At 40.8% G+C, this 20338-nt stretch overlaps 1 protein-coding gene across 2 annotated transcripts in view; it reads right to left on the reverse strand.

Annotated features, from left to right (window-relative positions):
• The window catches only part of TSR1 (TSR1 ribosome maturation factor), an 895152-nt gene that overhangs the window by 631296 nt on the left and 243518 nt on the right, over positions 1-20338 (reverse strand). For both annotated transcript variants that reach the window (XM_044054379.1, XM_044054378.1), the window contains exons 7-8: positions 9452-9609; positions 4702-4901 (exon numbers count right to left, since the gene is read on the reverse strand). In XM_044054379.1, coding sequence (XP_043910314.1) covers positions 4702-4901; positions 9452-9609 — 358 coding nt within the window. The remainder of the gene's footprint in view (positions 1-4701; positions 4902-9451; positions 9610-20338) is intronic.

Raw genomic sequence — 20338 nt, forward strand, 5'->3', positions numbered from 1 at the left:
GTTTAATATTGGAATTTTCTGAACTTCTGTAGCAGATTAGATTGAACGCCTATAGTCCATCAGGTCTAAATGATATGAGTTCATTAGCTTGTATATTAAAATTAAAGAGTATTCAGAGATGAGTAGTATTTTTATATAAAGTATATAAAAATACAAATTACATTATCTTACTATAACAAATATTTACATGTGTTTGTGAATTGATACATATGTTCTAATGTTATCTAAGCTGCTTGTGAAAGTCACATATACATATATAGATTTATTTATACAAGTTATGATTTTATATGAATACAAAATCACAATATTCCTGAATCCAGTTAGTTCCACTTTCTTGAATTGATTTTAACACTTTAGCACCATTTTAACATCATTTTTTTCTTTATTATAATGGATTTTATGAAATAGGGACAATATATCTTTTAAATTTTCATTGTGTAATTTAACACCATGTGATTAATTGTATATATGAGTCACTATTTTGTTCCTTGTCTGAGGAAGTTTTACTTACTAGAGTAAGATGAAAGCGCTAACTTTACAGTGTTCGTTCTGGATAAAGTATTTGTGGATTACCTAGGATCCATCAGTTTATTTCATTGGTGCAGTTTTTAGTTTTTTACAAGTTTGTCTTCTTGTCAATTAGGTGTAGTCCCATGGAGGTGGCTGTAAGCCAGACACTTATGGATAACCTGCACAAGGGGTAAGATTGAGTGCCCCCCTGGTTGTTGATGTATCACATCACTGTGGTGTTGTCCGTTTTTATAAGGAGGACCCCTGGCCTGAGATGGGGTTGGAAGGAAGTCAGATCCTTTTGTACTGCCAGCATTTCTTTCTGATTGATGTGCAAGTGAAGCTGCTGGGCATTCCAAAGGCCTTGGATGCACCTACCTGCTAGGTGAGCGCCCCAAGCAATGTCTGAGGCGTCGGTGGTGATGGTCTGGCCGGAAGGGAAGATCCTTGTTCAAGGCACAGGCCTCTGCCCACCAGTGAAATTCGGCCCTTATACATGGGATCAGGAGTGTGGTTTCTAGGGACTGAGTGCTGACGCCAAAGGTTCCTTAAGTACCACTGAAGTTTTCTCATGTGAAGCCAGGCGAGGGGGTTAAGAAGGATGCAAGATGCCATGTATCCCAGGGCTTGCAGGAACTTTCTTGAAGTGAGGTGGCTTCTGGAAGCCAGCTGGGGGAAGTAGTGAGGCAGGAAGCTCTGCTTTTCTGGGAATAGGAAGGCCATTTGGGATGCTGTATCTAGCACAGCTCCCAGAAAAATAATTTTCCTGGTGGGGTTTTATTTCGATTTTTTCTCGTTGATGGTGAACCCTAGGGAAGTAAGGAGAGATTTGACAAAGAGAAGGTCCTGGAGCAACTTTTCTTTGCCCTCTGCCTGAATGAGGTAGTCGTCCAGGTACGGTAAATCTGTATATTTCTCTGTCTGCAGAAAGCTATAGCCGGAGCCAAGCATTTGGTGAATACTCTGGGAGCAGTAGATAAGCCAAAGGGCAGTGCAGAGAACTGAAAGTGTTGACAGCCTGCTCTGAAGCGCAATAATGTTTTGCACAATTCCCTGATGGGGATGTGGAGGTCGGCATCTTTGGGTCAAGCATCACAAGCCAGGCATTTTGTGTTAGCATAGGCAGGAGCTGCTGCAAAGTAAGCATTTTGAATATGGGGACCACCAAAAAGGTGTTCCTTTTGGATAGATCCAGGATGGGGTGCCAAGTGCCCTCTTTTCTGGGAATAAGGAATAGTCTGGAGTAAAAATCTTTTCCTGTTTGATTTGGAGGGACAGGTTCTACTGCCTCCTGGGATATTAGAGTTTGGATCTGTTTCAATACCTCTGCCCACTGGTTTGGGGGGAGGTCTGGGTACGCTCTTGGAATTTGGAGTTCGCTGAAAGAGAATCTGTATCCCTGACAAATTAGAAACCCAATTGTCTTTGAAGAGGGTGAGCCTTCCTCCTAGTTTTTCATGAGTGAAGGGAAGGCAGAGGGGGGAGGGAAAGTCATTGTGAGTGCTTGCCATAAAAGCTTGGCTTAGAACTCCCTTCCTTAGAGAAAGAAGTGTTCCATTGTTTGCTTCTTTGCTGGCCTTGGGATAGGGGCCTGGTTGGCCAATCCCTGCAGGGCTTACCTTGGCCCTGTCTGCTGGGTGCAGAGTGACGGCCTGGTGCTTAGAGGGAAAGTTCCTGCTGAATCTGGGAGGTTGATCTTGAAAGAAATCTTTTACTGTTTGCATAGATTTTGCTTTGTCTTCCATCTTTTTAAGCACTTCTGCTTTTTCCCCAAACAGGCGCGCTCCTTGTCTAGGAGGGCATCAATAAGTTTAGACTTGACATTATTAGGAAGAGGTTGTTCTCAGACTCGGTCTGTCATAATATTTGGAGAAGGATGCTGTTTCCTTTTAGGAGTGGGAGCCTTATTGCCTCGGATAAGGGAGGTGGGATCCTCCACCATTTTAAACATTTGGGGTGGGGGAGCAGTAGCAAGATGGTGGCTAAAAGCAGATTTCCTAGGAGTGGCCTGGCTTATAGGACTGAGAGAATCAGTCGGTTTCTGAGAAGCGGTAGTCGGATGCGAAGATGTTTTTTTGTCTAGATTCGGTAGTGCGAAAGGTCTCCTTGGAAGCCGGTGCCTGCATCGTGGCTCCAGACCCAACTGAGGCAGAGACTGCCAAAGGCTCGGAAGACTAAGCAGATTTCTGTGGCATACCGTACTCCGAAAGGGTCTCAGCAGAAGCCTGCGTAGATAACAAGTCGGGCATCAGAGGATGCAAAAGCTCCTCACTGAATTCCGGAGAACTGACGACTTGCTTACTGGTAGCGTTGTTGGAAGGCTTTGCCTTGTGTGGCCTGTAACTTTATCTCCATGTTTTTTCTGAATATCCACAGATTGTTGGCTGATGGACGCCATATCGGAATTCGAAGACGGAACACGAAAATAATTGTCGACAGAGCTCTACAGAAAATGGTTCTCGCATTAAAGAGGGCACAGAACTGGCAACGAGAGACGTCATGGTCTGGGCCTAAACAAGTGATGCACTCAGAATGAAAGTCTCAGTGTGGGATCTGCTTTCCACAGATAAGACAATTAACTTTTTCGGACATCGGTTAGAGCAAGAAAGAGTCCTTAACAGGGTACTTAGCTTTAGACGTTCGTTTTCAGCTGAAATTCAACTTCTGGTAGCGACCGATTTGCACTCGTGTGAACTGCTTCTGCTACGGGCTCCGCTGCAAAAAAGACTGGTGTAATAACGTCAGCTGCCTTGCTTTACAGCACCGACGACCTGACGTCAGACTACAGGCGACGGGCAGCCGGCACACAAAAACAGTGACTCTGGTATTCGGGCTGAACGAGGGCTATCACAGCAGGGATAATCCACCAGTGCTGTCTGCAACAGTGAAGCACGAAGAACATCTAGACTTCAGACTGACTAACCTTAGCTTCTCTGGAGCAGATGCCCTCAGGCCTAACTGGAATTGTCTGTCTCACTGGTCACTCCCTATCTCCCTGCAAATTCTTCACCAAAATCTTTCTGGGTCTCTGCATCTTGTGATGTTTATGATTTCTCCTGCACAAACCTTGACCTTTTTCCCCACTCTCGCAGCCAGTTCGACGTTCATCTATTGTGGAAGGGAGGAATATCTTTGCCCAAGAACTAAATGTTTATTGTGCTCAATAAGTCCTGAGAGTTCCCATTCTTTTAAGCAAGTCTTTCTTAGTAATCCTTAGACTGCTTACAACCTACAACAGGACAGTGCTCTCCAAGATGGAGCAAGGTCTGTAAATGAAGCTTTGTCATCAGAATTTACATATAGTCACTTTCATGACGTTTTCCTGTGGATTTAATGGATTATAAAAATAAAACTTGAAAAGAAAGTAAATTTAGGCAAAAAGCAATATATGTCAAATCAGCAACAACACAAAACATTAGCCAACTGTTCATTATGGCAAGCAAGAACTGAAAATGGTGCCTGTTCCTCTCCCTTCACAGTCAAGTTTTTTATAATACCCATTTGTTAACCAGGCACGCCCACTGCACACCAAGTCCCTTTTCAGGGGCACCGCAGGAACAATATCTGGTTGAGTGACTTGCTCAAGATCACACAGTAGGCAAACAAGAGCTGTGAGAATCACACAGTAGGCAAACTAACGGTGAGAATCAAACCCTGTACCACAGAAGTGCAGTTTGCAACTTTAACCTCTGTGTCAAGCTAATATTCTGAGTATGGGGAAGTAATCCAGCACCATTCTGTGGATGACCAACTGCCCGTTATGTATGGCAAGATAGATATCTGTCAGGTCAATAAATGGAGAATGTACTGCACTAATGTGACACTTGATGGACACATCTTGCTGCATACAAGCTACATGCTTAAAGCAAGCAGGACAAAAATCCCAGTGATACTGGATTCCTGCTAGTATGCCTAGCTAGATGAGCTATTTTTGTAACATCTCACAAACAAAAACAGCACGGCAGGACTTTCCTGTCCTTATATGACAGCTCACAAAAAGAAAAACAAAACTTTTTTTTTTTTAATGCTTGCTGCTTTGGTTGCAGCTACTGTGCAAGAAGTTAGACTGCAAGGTTACAGAAGCCAAACAGCAAAATGCGAAAAACAGTAAGTCATTAGATCACATTAATAGTCACAAGCTCAAGGTATGGCTAGGAAAGAGCGCAAAGCTATCAAGATAAAAACAAATACCTTATTCTAGCAGGAGTATCCATGGGTGTATCCATCTCATCAGGAAACATCTCTTCCATTCTCTGCTGTCTGTACTTCTCCAGCATATCTTTCTCCTCCTCTTCATTAATTTTGTCATCATACTGCTCATCTCGTACACTCTCTGCAACAGTCATAGTCTCACATTCATCAAGCTCCTTTTCACTGTCCACATCATCACCCTATGAAGAAAAACAAAACATACAATTCCTGTAAATAAAATATCAAATGCCTTTACTCATAAGAGCAGAAACCAAAACAATGAATAAAAATGCTCCTACCCACTCCTACATCGCCAAGTTCTCCTAAAACAGCCATGGTTACTTCTACAAGCAGATACTGTGCAAATAACACAACTACAGCATACTCTCTTGTAAACACAGTTCAGTTATCTGGTAGAAGTAAACACTATCATCACAAGTAGTACATAACTCTTAAATACAATGAACTGAGGAAGAGATAGTTTTGGAAGAGCTGAGCCACTCACTGAAGAGTCAAAAGATCTTAATAAATAGCAAATTATATGAAGAGAAGCTCTTTTAACACAAAATAACTGCTACAACCAAATGAGACTTTACTGCACTGTGAAATCTAATTTACCACAAAGGCTTTTATCAGTCATGAACTGCTTGTATCTTATCCACATCCACACACTTCCAACTTCTCTATTATTGTATTACCTTTAAGGCTTTTCTCTCATTTCTTTTGTAACCTGTACATCTAAACACTTCATCTTATCTTGTCACCGTATACATGGGTATTGATGAACCAATTCACGATTGGGGTGCATGGCTTATCAATATAGCCTTTGTTTTACCTTCCATTTGCTTTATAACCTGAAAACATCTGAAACCGTCTCAAAAATGTTCAACAACGAAATGCTCTTTTTTCTGGATTTACCAATTAGAAAATATCATCTGTTAATAAAGCTAACTTTTCTTAAAATTACCATACCAGTTATATCCTTGCATTTGACAGTGCCTTCTCAACTTTGTGAATGGCTCTAACTACAAAGCAAATAAAGGAGAAAGAATGCACCCCTTGTCTTGCTCCTGTATTTGAACACGTCTTGTCAGACCACCTTACCCACCCACCTTAATTCCTGACTTTGACCCTTCATATAAGTCTCCTAATTCACACTATTGCTCTTAGGGAATGCAAATGCTATCACTGCATTACTCAAAATCACAGATGACTAACAGACTGCCTTCTCTGCATGAAGACCCACCAACAGCAGCATTTATTTTGCACTCTGCTTCCTCTGAATCATTTGTCTATTAAGGTTGTCAAATGTTTGCCCCTTAGCACAAAACACGTTGATCTATATCAAATTGGCAAAACTTAATACAGCTACCACAGCTTTCTTCCAAGATACTGCCCCACCTTTAAAAATATTTTTAAATAAAACCTTCTAGATCTTTTACCACCTTCTTCGCCAATAAAATCTAACCTTACACAGGAATACCACCTTTTCCTGGAAACTTCTTTGTTGACTGATTACGTATCACCACTTTTATACCACTTTTTTCTTAACTAATAATTTCTGAGCCTCATCTTCCTCTAAAATTGACACCGTTAAGTCTTCTATAAATATTTCTATTTGTGCCTGACCTTGTATTTTTATTCCATTCCTCTGCTTTACAAAAATTTGCAAAGAATTTTTGAAATAGGTCTACAGAATCTCCAGTTACTTCTGTTGTCATGGGCTCCTTAAATTTGGCAACAACCCTTATTATTTTCTGCTAAGTCATTGTGCTAAGAATTTTTGTGCTTTGGAGTCGCAAAATAGCTACTTAGTGGGGGAAGGCTGACATGACGGTTGAAGTCAACCTCACAAATACAAAGTAGAAGGTTTGATTCAGACCTATGGTTATTGCAGTAAGTCTGCAGACTGATGGGTTAGAAAGGTTGTTGTTCACAGCCTAGGATAAAGTCTTGACTGTGTTACACCTTCAGCCTCTTTTAGTGGAGGGCCCAAGGGATATATGAAAATGATCCATTAATGACATATCTGTGTTTCAAATACTAGGCTTCTGAATATCCATGACTTTTTAAGTCTTTATGGGTACATTCATGCCAATAAAGTCAAACTCCTTCTAGATGTAGGCATGCATGTTTTGGCATTTTTTTTTTACCTCATTAGTATAGCATTAAGTGGATTAAAATCAAGCCTGACAAATTTTTCACAGGTGAATACTAGGCCAACTGAAGGGTCATTTTAAGCCGAGCCAATAACCCAAAGTCAGAATCAAAACCTGTATATTGCCTTTATGATGTAACAACCTTAACCATTATGCCAAACCCAATATCCATAAATATTATGGTTCCTGCAAAATATCCCAAACATTCAAACCAAAGGGTAAAAAGGTCACACAGACTCACTATTCGATAAAAACTACAAGAAAAAAAGACACTGAAGGCTTCAGCTTGGGTGGGTGTAATACCTTAAACCCTTCTGTGGTAAAGCCCCACAAGGTCATAAAAAGGCCAAAAACGTGCATACCTACAGCTAGTGAGGTTTAGATTTACTTGTCGTTTGTTTTACATTATACCCTAAAACTAAGTTTTTCTTCCATTTTGCATTTTTCTTTTTACTATGCAAACTGTTTGTTCTTTGCACAAGTGGGCAGAGACTAAAATTAGTCCATTTTTGATAAGTGCCCTACCACAGTTAAATAAAACAAATATCACATATTGGACGAGTGTGGCTAAATATTGCACCACTATATTTTTGAGAATATAATTTTTCTTTGTTTACGGCAACGCTTGTATTTTTTGTTTAACTCTATCCTGGGCTGGTCCTGAAAATGATCATTTTTAATTGTGCTCTATCCTGGCAAACACAGACACACAATGTATCCTTACTACCACTACTGTAACCCGGGGGGGGGGGGGGGGGGCATCTGTGGCCTGTAATCTCCTGGACAATGTCCCATCTGGTCTTTAACCACAAGGAGTGGAGTCACTGCCACAACTATGGGGACATTTACTAGATGCTGAAGGTCTGTTGTGTTCAGATGGCAATCAGCCTTCTAGAATGATAAAGAACCCCTAATGAGAACCATCCTTAAGCCTGGGTTGGGAAGGTGGGCATATGTTCTATATGTGGACTCTTAGACTGTCCTCAGACATTTAAACAGTCTGTACTTCAGGCAAAGTATGGGTGTCTGTCCTTCAGTTATGACACAGTCATCACCATCAATGTTAAGCAGAAGCCTGAGCAAAATATATTTTTCCAACAGTGGTGAGGGACAATTACCATGTGCAGGTTTAGCATTTCTGTCTGTCAGGAACATACCAGAGTAGTCAAACAAGAAGGATTTCCTTAGGAGCTTTGTCAGTGGCAAACAAACTTCTAGAAAGCAGACCCAGAGGATGTAAAAGTGCCACTTTATTGCATGTCAACCTCAGACTGATAAGGCTCTGGGTGTCCTCAGACCCAAGAATGTGATTTTCAGAAAATAAAATGTCCATACAACCACAACAGACACCATGGAGGATTTTCAAATGAAGACTGATAGCTTTTTTCCAATTATGTATGTTAGGATGGAATTTCCTCTTGCTTTTATGATTTTCAGCCTGAAATATCTACAAATATCAAAAACAGTGTCATGGTGAAAGCCTAAAGAATACACACACTTGTCAGGTGCATCTTTGAAGACTGTCACTTGCAAGCACATTTGTTCTTACTGGCAGGCATTTCTAGACCTCTGTTTATGAATGATCAGAGCCCCCAAGTACTTAAGTGAGAAACTACAAAGGAAATAGAAATAATGCAACCTTTCCTAACAAAACACAAAAACATCACAAAGCCATTAAAAATAGCCAAAAAGGTCACATGAAAGAGGATGCCCTAGAGGTTACTACAGGAAAAAAAGGGAAGCAGTTTTTAGAGTGACTGATTTCACTGCAGACTAGCACCAGAGAAGGTTAGGACCGGTCTGATCAGTCAAAATGGTCAAGAAATTTGGAAAGGTGCAGAGAAGGATTCTAAAGAAAGTAAACTTGTCTATATTTACATAAATTATGTAATGCAACTTCAACTGGTAGTCAAAAATACATTTATAAATACAGAAAAAAAAACTAAACTTCATTAAAGCAGACCAAGACCTACAACTAGGCACAACATGCATGGCCTTACATTTCATCGCCTCTCATAAAAAAAATTTTCATCTTGTCCTTCTCCTCCAGGGACAATATACATCATCACCTTTAACAATGCAGTGAGGGGTCTAACATTCTTGTGAAGAAGCACTTCCTGACAACCATAATATTTCTGATAGTGGGCACACATGCTTCTCTTTCCTCTCAGATTACAGAGAACTGGGTCACAAACTTCCTTTTATTGTCTCATCCAATGTGCACATTCCCCATGTTCCAAACACTTCCTTGCATGTACTTTACTCAGAATAATAATTCTATCAGCTTAATCATTAAGGCAGAGAACAGAACTCTACAGTGTTAGAAAGGATTTACAATAAGACAGTGTTGCTAATCCATCAACAGTACTTACCACTACAAAACAATGCAACTTTAAAGCAGTCATTTAAAGGGGAAAAAAAGAGATCCCTCACCTTAAAAGGACAAGGAGACCACATCACTAATAGGATTCCCGTAAAGGCCAGCCATTACTACAATAACTAGAAGCAATACAGGCATGCATATACCTGGACTAGCTTCTTCAATACTGCAAAATGAGCCCAAACAAAACCTCCATTATATTACAACTTGCCTCAGAGGTCAATTCTTCCATATGATCCATATGTTCATCTTCCTCACTACTGCTTTCCACATCCTCTTCATCATTCTCATCAAGGATCCATGTTGCTTGGTAATCAGATGTTCCTTTTGGTACCCTTTTTACAACCTTTACAGTCTTGTTTAGGGATGCTACGGAGTCAAAGATGAACCAGTTTAGTAAAAAGCCTACCATCACAACTCACAGTTTCTCTACCATGTTTGTAATCATATGCCATACATTACCAAAACCCCAACTAAAATACATAAGGTTTCATAGCAGGAAATTAAAATTATGCTTTACCACATTTCAAAACCCCAACTAAAATACTTAAGGTTTCATAGCAGGAAATTAAAATTATGCTTTACCACATTTCATCAGTGTGTGTTAGTTGTTGTTTGTTGTTAGTGATTGGGGGGGGGGGGGGGGGGGGGCTGACTCAGGAAAAAAAATCCTGAGCACAGAAATGATGCTACAGACATGAAGGGTGGTGGCTGTCATCTGTCACAAGGCAGCAAAATAGGCAGAATTGGACAGTACAGTCAATGGGAAAACTGCTGACAAAGAGGTGGCATAGGTGTCTCAGTAATACAAGGAAGTTATCTGGTTGATAACAGCACTCAGCCTGAACCCTCCAGCCAGTGGGACAAACACAAAGGTCTAAAGATAGGAATGTCATTACTATCCTGCAAAATAAATGCATCATGTGCTTGTGTGGCAAGGGACACCCTAAAGATATAGAGCTCTTTGAAGGCATTTCAACCTTTAACCTTGTCCTTAAAGAAGGGAAAGCTTTTTCAGATAAGACTTTTAACACATAAGGGGTGAGGATACAGTGTGTCCAATACAGCCAGTTGGAAGCCAGTTCTAATGGCTGAAAGTAAGACAATGGGGAGTTAAGGGAGCATGTGGTAAAATGCAATTCTACTTTAGGCCACCAAGGTGGCACTAAGGTGAAAACATGGTATATAAAGCAAATAATGCTCCACAATACCATATGCAGAAAACTTCCACACATCAACACAGTCCTCACAAAGCTTTTCAGTAAACCTACAGCTATATACATGTACTTCAAATAATCTACACCCCTTGACAAATACATACTGAATGAATACAAAACAGTGAGCAGGAACGCAGGTTTTAAACCAAAGATAAATAAAGAAATACAATAATGAAAAAAACAACAAAAACCGCCAGTAAACGCTTTCATCTCATTCAAGACTTCTTCAGAGTGAAGTAATTAAGTGCAACACCCATATTTAAATGGTTAAAATCACATGACAGCACAATTAATGTTTTACCCTTTACGTTTCAAGTACATTATAAAGTCTTCATGATTGTTGGGGGGGGGGGTAGCAAGCATTTAAACTTACTTGCCAACTATATCCCAGCTCTTCCTCAGGGTTTAAAAATATTTAAAGCATCTGTCACCAAGAACTTGAAATCTATTTTGCATGCCCCATATTTGTAATGTCTTGCTAAAGCATTTTTGTCGTCTCTTGTAAAAACAGTGTATTTATGTTTATAAATTCTCTTATATAATTCACGAGTTGTCCTACCTATATAAAAAGACTTAAAGGCCACACAGAAAGCAAGATAAATCACAAATTTAGATTTGAAAGTAAATATTTCATTGATGTTAATTTTCATCTTGTTTATAACAAAAAAAAAGTTTCATCAATATATAAATAATTGCACATATTGAAATTAAAACATTTAAACATGCCCCTTTTGTCTATCTTAATTTTAGAAATATTTAGCTTAGCCAGAAAAATGTTTTTAAAACTTTTAGCCCTTTTTTGAGTAAACAAAGGTCTATCTCCTCTTACATTTAAAATATCTTGCTTGCCTCCAAACAGTTTCCATTTCCTTATTATATTGTTCATAATACCAGAATCTAAGCTATTAACAATGGGCATCCTTACCCTATTTCATTTCTTGGTGCCTTGATCGTCCCTTGATGAGCCCCATTCCTTTGTGCTGTAATTCTGGACACAACAGTAGACACTAATGTCTTAGCCTCTGTTATAAAACTTCTCACAGAAATTATTCATCAGCAACAAAATCTTCTTGTCAGACTGTTAAATCGCCAACTCTCAAAAAGTTGACTTTTTACTATATTTTCTTTGGTCTTGTAAGGGTGCATGCTGTCATACTGTAAATAAGCATTATTGTGCACCTCAAATTTTTTTGTAATTAACTTGTCATCTGATTTACATATACTGACATCCAAAAAAATAATGGTGACAGAACAAAAATGCCAAGTAAACTCTAAGAAAGAACATACATTATTTATATGTGCTATAAAGTTCCCCAAGGACATCTCCGTTCCCCTCCAAATCAACAATACATCATCAATAAAATGAAACATTGTGATTATACTCTTCATATAATCACTTTGCAAAATTCTGGTTGTTCCCCACCCATTCATGAACAAATTGGCGTAATAACTCAAAATTACATCTAAGAATTCCATTAACAAAGCGACAGTATTAGCAGAATACATTTTAGACCTCAATAATTATAATCTGTTTCCATTCCCTCACTGTTGGGTATAACTGTATACAAGGACTTAATATCCAAAGTAACTAATAAATCACTATCTAAGACTCTAACATATTTGAGCTTTTTTATAAAATCAAAAGTGTCCTTAATATAAGTTGTATTTTTTGCCACTACTTTTTGTAGATGTTTATTTACATAAATGGCCATACTTTCAGTTTTGCTATTAAACACTGGAAACAACAGGTCTTGGGGGGGCTGTTTAAATCCTTGTGGATCTTTGGAATTCCAAAGATTCAACTAATTCTAGGAGTATCTATCATAAAATATTTCCTTGTACCATCAGTTATTCTTACAGTACAAAACCATTCTATCGCTTAATTAATGAAGGGGTAAGATTTCTTAATTTCTTTGAAAGTAACTTTTTGTAAAAACTATCAGACAATAATTCAATCATTTTGTACTCATATATATTTCTAACACAACTAATGCTCCCCCCTTGTATGCTTTAAACACTAACTCATTATTTATAATGGTATAAAAACCTTATCTTTACAAAACATAATAGCTAAAACTTGGCTTGCTATCTAATATTAACATCCATTATTTGCAACTCACAAGTATTCAAAAACACATGGTTTGTGGAGCTTAGCGATATTGGACATTTCACTTTTAAATAAAAAATTTAAAATTAAGCTGCCTTACATAATCTCTTGGGCTGTTAATTATGCCCATTTTGTTTGCCCGATTAGCTGGCACAAAGTTCCACCCTTTGCTTAGCATTAAACAGTCATCGGAAGACAATATGCAACTGGATACATTAACTACTATAAAACATACAGTACCCAAGTTCGCCAAATGCTCCTCTTCCAGTTTTCTGACTGCTGCCCCTTTTTGTTAAATCCATTTTTTTCCATAGAAGTTACTTGAGCCCAAGTCTTATGCTGACCACTGCTCTGCTGGTATACATAAACAGGCTGTGGCGTCATAGCCCTTTGAAACACAGACTGAGCCTGCCTGCTTCTTGTTCTCCACTTATATTATTGTTTGCTGTAGCAGAAGCTATTGCAGGAGAAGACAGATTAAAAAAAAAATACAACTTTTGTCTTCTTTTGAGTCCTCTGTTTTTGAGATAAGTGCTTTGATCTTCTCGGCACGTTTGTCTCACTGCTACTGCTTCCTTCACTTCCTGCTTTGACGTTAACTGCCTCTCCTTCCTGTAGTACAACGCTGTAAGCTGAAGCCACTTGCCCTTCATAATCCCACCGATCCCGTTTTAATTTCTTGTTTTTTCTTTTTAAAAGCACATCATTAAGCTTGAATAAATGATCCTGAGTCATACACATTTTAGATTCAAAATTATCTACTGATGTGCTTTCTTTAAGTCTACTAAAATCGGCACGGATCTTTTCATTGAGGCTGAACATGTTGCTTTTATTAAATACAACAAGCAATTCCATGTATTGAAAACCAGTCTTTTTGATTGATTTTCAGCCACTTATCTAGCATTTCTTTAGGGAACTTGTTGCCTATAGGCAATTTGGTGACTCTTAAGCCCTTTGGCACTCTTAAAGCTTTCAAGCTGTTCTCAAAATATACGTTGTTCCACTGCAAATGTTTTAACTTCGTTACGTCCTTTTCTATTGTTGGAAAGCATCTGTCTGACTTGCGTTTGCAGGTCCAACAGAATGAGATTCCCTGTTGATAAATGGATCAACGGGTGGTGCTAGGCATCCCATCAGAACCTCTTCACTTCTAATACTGCTAACAACAGTATTGTTCTGCCTGGAAAATGAGGTGCTGGCATTCCGTTGTTAGTTAACAATAAACGAAACAGAAGGAGTTTCATTTAATGTATACCCAGCGGATAAGCACAAAAAAACAGCGCCAGAAGTAACATGATTTTCCACATCACTGAACGAAACACCAATGAATATAAAACAGTGAGCAACCCAGGGATTGTGTGATCTTGCACATCTGTGGACCATCTGCTTTGTTGACAAAACAGATGTTGACTGTAGAGCCTGTCTACCTCATTTAGCACTACATTTTACAGATATATATATATATATATATACACACACATACACACACACACATACATACAGACATACCTTGGATATAAAAAGTGTATACACCCCTGTTAAAATGCCAGGTTTTTGTGATATAAAAAACTGAGACCACAATAAATTATTTCAAAACTTTTACCACCGTTAATGTGACCTATAACCTGTATAATTAAAGTGAAAAACAAACATATCTGTTAGGGGAATAAATATAAAAAAATAAAAAACCGTAAACCCCAAATAAAGTTCAGCTGTCCTAGTAGGATTTTCCTGACATTTACTCAGTTGCCTGCTACAGCAAAAGCCATGGTTCACAGACGGCTTACAAAGCATCAAAGGGATCTCATTGTTGAAAAGTATCAGTCAGAAGAAGGGTACAAAAAAAATTTCCACAGCATTGGATATACCATGGAACACAGTGTAGACAGTCATCAAAAAGTGGAGAAAATATGGGACAACAGTAACGTTGCAAAGAACTGGGTATCCCTCCAAAACTGATAAAAAGACAAGACAAAGACTGGTCAGGCATCCTGTCAAGAGACCTACAGCAACACTGAAGTATCTGCAGGAATTTCTGTCAAGTACTGGTTGCATACTACATGCGACAACAATCTCCTGTATTCTCCATGTGTCTGGGCTATGGGTTAGGGTTGCAAGACAGAAGCCTTTTATTACACAGAAAAACATCCAGGCCTGGCTAAAATTTGCAAAACAATATATCAAGTCTCCCAAACGCATGTGGGAAAATCTGTTATAGTATGAGACCAAGGTTGAACTTTTTGGCCATAATTCCAAAAAAAGAAGTTATGTTCTTACCATAACATTCCATCTGTGTTGTTGATCTTCATTCATTCATTACTGATGGGTGTTGGTTTCATCATCAGAACTGAGTCGGCCTTATAACAATCTCACGCCAGCCAAAAAAAATCAAGCTAAGCTTACCCATAGTGCCCCTTTCCCTGTTACCTCAGATTGAGTTTACCCATAAGAAAGAAAGCGGAGACTTTTTCTAAGCAAATTCACTAATACGAGATATGGACCAAATCCGAACCTCCAGGAGCCTTTTGGAGGGGGGCGTAATGAATGAATGAAGATCAACAACACAGATGGAACGTTATGGTAATAACATAACTTCTTTACCTGATGTTGTTAATCTTCATTCATTCCTTACTGATGGGACAGAGTCCCTAGCTACTTTATGTCTTGGGAGGCCCTATGGAAGGATGTTCCCGAGTACCAATGGACCAAAGGATGCTCTCCCCGTGGAGACCAAATCTAATTTGTGATGAGTGATAAAGGTATGAGAGGTATCCCCATGTTGCAGCTGCACAGATATCATCCATGGAAGCCTTTGAATGAAAGGCAACAGAAGTCGCCACTGATTTGGTTGAATGTGCTTTGACCTTACACAGTAGAGGAATTTTGTTAAGTTGGTAGGTAATGCATATACAGTTTCTCAATCATTTAGATAAAGTTACCTTAAAAACAGCATTTCCCAAATTCGGCCCGGAGTAGGATACAAATAACTGGTCAGATTTCCGTAGTGATTTAGTTCTTTCTAGGTAAAATCGTAATTGTCTATGTAGATCCAGTAAATGAAGGCAGTATTCTCCTTTATTTAAGGAATTTGGAGAGAAGACTGGCAAGTCTATTGTTTGATTAATACTGAATTCCAACATAACTTTGAGCAGAAAGGATGGATTAGTCCAGAGTGATACTCTGTCCTTATGAAAGACCATGTATGGATGTTAGATGCGCAAGGCTTCAACTTCGGATATTCGTCTTGCTGAGTTGATGGCAGCCAAGAATAGGGACTTCCAGGATAAAAAATTTATATCACAAGTGGCAGCAGGTTCGAAAGGAGATCGAGTCAAGGATTGAAGAACTAATATCAAACTCCAAGGTTCGACTGGTTCTTTGAAGGGTGGTCTAATGTGAGAGACACCTTTCAAAAATGTTTTACAGAGGCGATGGGAAATTAAGGACAAGTCTTGGAATCCATTGTGGAAATTTGAGATGATAGCCAGATGTACTCGAATAGTGGGGGCTGCCACTCCCGAATGAAGAAGGCTCGACAAATAACCCAGTATAGCACTAACTGGAGCTGAGCAGGGGTCTAGTTCTTTCTGTTGAGACCAAATAAGGAATCTCTTCCACTTGTTAAGATAGATTTTCCTGGTGGATGGTTTGTGTGACGCCAGAAGAATGTTACATACAGGGGAAGAAAGGTTATTCTGCCTGGCAATTACTGGAAGTGGAGAAACCAAGCTGTCAGCTTGAGACGCTATATGTTTGGATGCATCAACCCCTGCAGCTCTGATAGTAATTCCGGAGTTGGATCCAGAATCTATGGTTGATGTACTAGGTGAGGCCAAAGAAAAGGAAACCAAACTTGTCGGGGCCAATAGGGTGCAATGAGGATTACTCTACTTCTCAACCAGTGGGCCTTCTTTAGAAAATGTGGAATCAGAGGAAGGGGAGGGGAAAACAAAAGTCCCGTGGGCCAATCGTGTATTAGAGCATCCCTCGGGGACTCTCCCTACCAGGGGATTAGGGCAAAATAGCTGCTGCATTTGTGGTTTGTTGGTGAGGTGAATAGGTCGCAGCAAGGCAGGCCCCAGCGGTCAAAAATCTTAGCCGCTATGGTTGGACTGAGGGACCACTTGTAAGGCAGGAAAATGCATCTGCTCAGTTTGTCTGTGATCCATGTTGGAATCCCCAGGAATGTGCATTGCTATAAGAAAGTGGTTAGAAACTATTGTTCATTGCCAAATTCTCTTGGCCTCTCAACAACGGGTAGGACTTGGTTCCCCCTTGCTAGTTGATCTATATTGTCAGACTGGATAGCAACTGTCCCTGACGGGAAGACAGGATGGAATGCTTGCAGTGCTAGAAACACTGCCCTCAGTTCTAGAACACTGATATGCAGATTGGCCTCCACTGGTGACCAAGTACCTTGAACTGTCTATCCCTGAAAGTGTTCCCTGCCCCACCTGGTCAAGGAAGCTTCCGTGATGACTATGGCCTTGGGCTGGGAGGGAGAGAAAGGACAACTCCACAGGGCTTTGGATCTGGAAGGACAATGGATGAATCAAAGGGGACCACTGTGCTAATAGAAGTCACTGCAGTAATCTCATGTGTAGTCTTGCCAGCAGAACTATTGTTATTGCTGCTGCCATTGATCAGAGTAGCTGCAGGAGTACCAGAGCTGAAACTTTGTTTTGAGAAAGTATCACCCGGATTTGGGATGTCAGTCTTTCCAGTGAGTGAGGAGGGAGGGAGACTAGGCAAAACAGAGTATCAAAAGTTGCCTCTATGAATTCCAAAATCTGAGAAGAAATAAACTTGCATTTCTCCTCTTTTATGGAGATCCCTAAGGAATTTGCTAGGTTTAGGGTGTAATGTAGGGCTGCAATCAGTAGACACTTGGTAGGGGCGGGAAAGGAGCCAATCGTTTAGATATGGAAACACCCGGAATCCTTGCAGTCTCAAGTGAGCTGTTACCACTGCCATGCATTTGGTGAACACACCGGGAGCTGTAGAGAGACCAAAGGGCAGCGCTCAAAATTGGTAGTGACTGGCTCCCAGCCGGAAGCAGAGGAATCTTCTGGAGCATTTGTCCATTTTATGGGGTAATATGCATCCTGAAGATCTATTGAGCACATCCAATAGTCTTTCTCCAGGAAGGGTAGGATAGACGGAATTGTGACCATCCAGAATTTTGTTTGAATGACAAATTTGTTTAGGATGCGGAGGTCCAAGATTGATCTCCAGTCCCCTGTCTTTTTTGGCACTAAAGAACCTTGAGTAAAATCCGGATCCTATTTGGTCTGGTGGGACTGCTTGGATGACCCTTTTTTGGAGCAGCTTTTGAATTTCTTGAGCTGCTGCTTTCCTTTGACTGGGTGGAACATCGGGAATGTGCCTTAGTGACCTTGGGTAAATACTGAAGGGTATGAGACAATTGCACCCAAGAATCGGTGGATATCGTTTGCCAAGCAAAGTGGTGCAGAGAGAAACGTCCCCTGACTGCTTCCAGAGGTATGCAATCGGGCCACTCTTCAGGAGCGTTGGTAGGGCTGTCCAGAGAAAGAATCTCCGATTATGCAGACCCCCTCTGCCTCTGTAGGGACGCCTTCCAGATGAGTTTCCCCCTCTGCCCTGGGGGGGGGGGGTAAACTCACCATGTGTGTCACGGAAAGGACCCTGGGAATTCCTGTGCCACATCTTCCCACTCCTCTGATTCCTAGAGTAAGATTGCTGGGGGTGGAAAAACGTAGGCCCAGGGCAGAAAAGGTTTTGCTGTCCTTTTCCCACCTGGCTAACATGTCTTTCACTTTTGGGCCAAAGAGAGAAGAAGCTTCCACTGGAGCTTTGAGTAAGGAAGACTTACAAGGGTCTGTAAAATCACAAAGGAGCATCCAGGCATGACATCTCATGACAACGCCCGAACTCGCTGATCTAGCCGCCCCCTTTGATAATGTGAGAGATCAACCACATGGATGAGTTAGATATAGATTCCAGGGTTGCAAGCTGTGAGGCAACTTTGTCACGTACCTTGTCAGAGACTGCTCCTGCTAAGGTTCCAGAGAGTTCTGAGATTAGATCTCTCTGGAGCCTGGTAAAATGTGCCAAGTAATTCAAGGACTGAATGGCAAAGCTCAATGTGGCAAACACTCTCTCTTCCTTAACCTGTCCCATCACCCAAGACTCCCCGTTTGGGGGATGGACATTATGGTTCTCTGCAGCGAGGTCCTTCTTAGTGGCCACCATCACCACCATAGCGTCTACCGGCAGAGACAGAATTTTGTCTGGTCTCTGGGGGATTGGTTCAACAGTATCCGGACTCTTGCATGAGCACTGCACAATGAGCTGGACTAGTCATCTGCAGGCAGGGTCATCCAAGATGTAGAGGTTCAAGCACGAAAAGCCTGCAAGAATAAGGACTCCTCAGAAGAGGGGTTGGTGAGTTCCAGCTTCCCTGCTGTTTTAAAATTTCTAGTAAGTCTCTGAAGGAGACATCCTCAGGGGGTGACAGTGGGGACACCCTCCGCTTCATCGTAGTCCATATCTTCAGTGAGTGACACTTCAGGGGCGTCCATGTGCTTCCTCTTGCACCATCTCTTACGTATTACCTCCTCAGCAGGGATAACCGAAGCAGGGACAACCAATGTTGGCGTGGCCAGTCTGGTGCAACAAGTATCATTTGTGGCCTCTCTAATCTGACTTTCAGCAGTACCTTTGCTAGAAGAGGCAGTGCAGGGAAGGCATAAACTGTTAATGTTTTCCAACTGAATGAGAGGGTGTCCACTTTCCAAGCTAGTGGATGGAAGGTCCTTGTGCAAAATTTTTGAAGTTGGTGGTTGTGGGGGCTTGCAAACAGATCTATGTCTGGGCGTCCCCATCTTTGAACTATCATTGCGAATACTTGTGGATCTAGTTTCCATTCGTGTGGATCCATGAAGTTTCTGCTTAGGTCGTCTGCCAAAGTGTTTTTCTTTCCTGGCAGGAATTGTGCTTGTAATTGAACCTGGTAAGAGAGTGCAGTGTTCCACAAGGTCATTGCTTGCCTGCATAGAGGGTAGGAATGTGCTCCCCTTTGCTTGTTTATGTACCACATAACTGTGGTATTGTCCGTCTTTATTAGTAGTTGTCCTGGGTGTAGAAGGTCCTTGAAAGCTGTTAGGGCATTCTGCACTGCTAGCATTTCTTTTTGATTGATATGCAGGTGTCTCTGATCTGTAGTCCATTTGCCCTGAGTGCACTAACCTGCCATGTGTGCTCCCCAGACATAGTCCGATGCATCTGTTGTCATAGTTTGCCTGGCTGTGGGTAAGGTGAAAGGCTGACCCTTGTTGAGGTGACATGCCTGTGCCCACCATAGAAATTCCTGTTGAAGGCAGGGAATGAGTGGTATCATTGTTTCCAAGCTGTGGCTGTGCTGAGTCCATACACTTTTCAGGTGCCATTGTAATTTCCTCATATGCAGTTCTGCAAATGGTATTAGAAGAATGCAAGATGCCATGAATCCCAAGGCCTGCAGAATTTTTCTTGCAGGGAGTTGGGTCTTTGTTGCCATTATTTTGAAACACTGAAACAGCTGTCGTTGCTTGTCTGGCGTGAGGAAAGCCATCTGGGCCGTTGTATTCAAGCTGGCACCCAGGAATATTATTGTCTTGTGAGGGTACTAGTTTTGATTTCTTTTCATTTACTGTGTACCCTAGGCAACTTAGAAGGTGTTTGACAAATGCCAGATGCTTTAAAAGAATGCCCTTGCTTTCTGCTTGAATAAGGCAGTCGTCCAGGTATGGGT

This window comes from Protopterus annectens, chromosome 13.part0 (genome assembly GCF_019279795.1).
Source record: "Protopterus annectens isolate FY-2018-M chromosome 13.part0, PAN1.0, whole genome shotgun sequence".
NCBI lineage: Eukaryota > Metazoa > Chordata > Ceratodontiformes > Protopteridae > Protopterus > Protopterus annectens.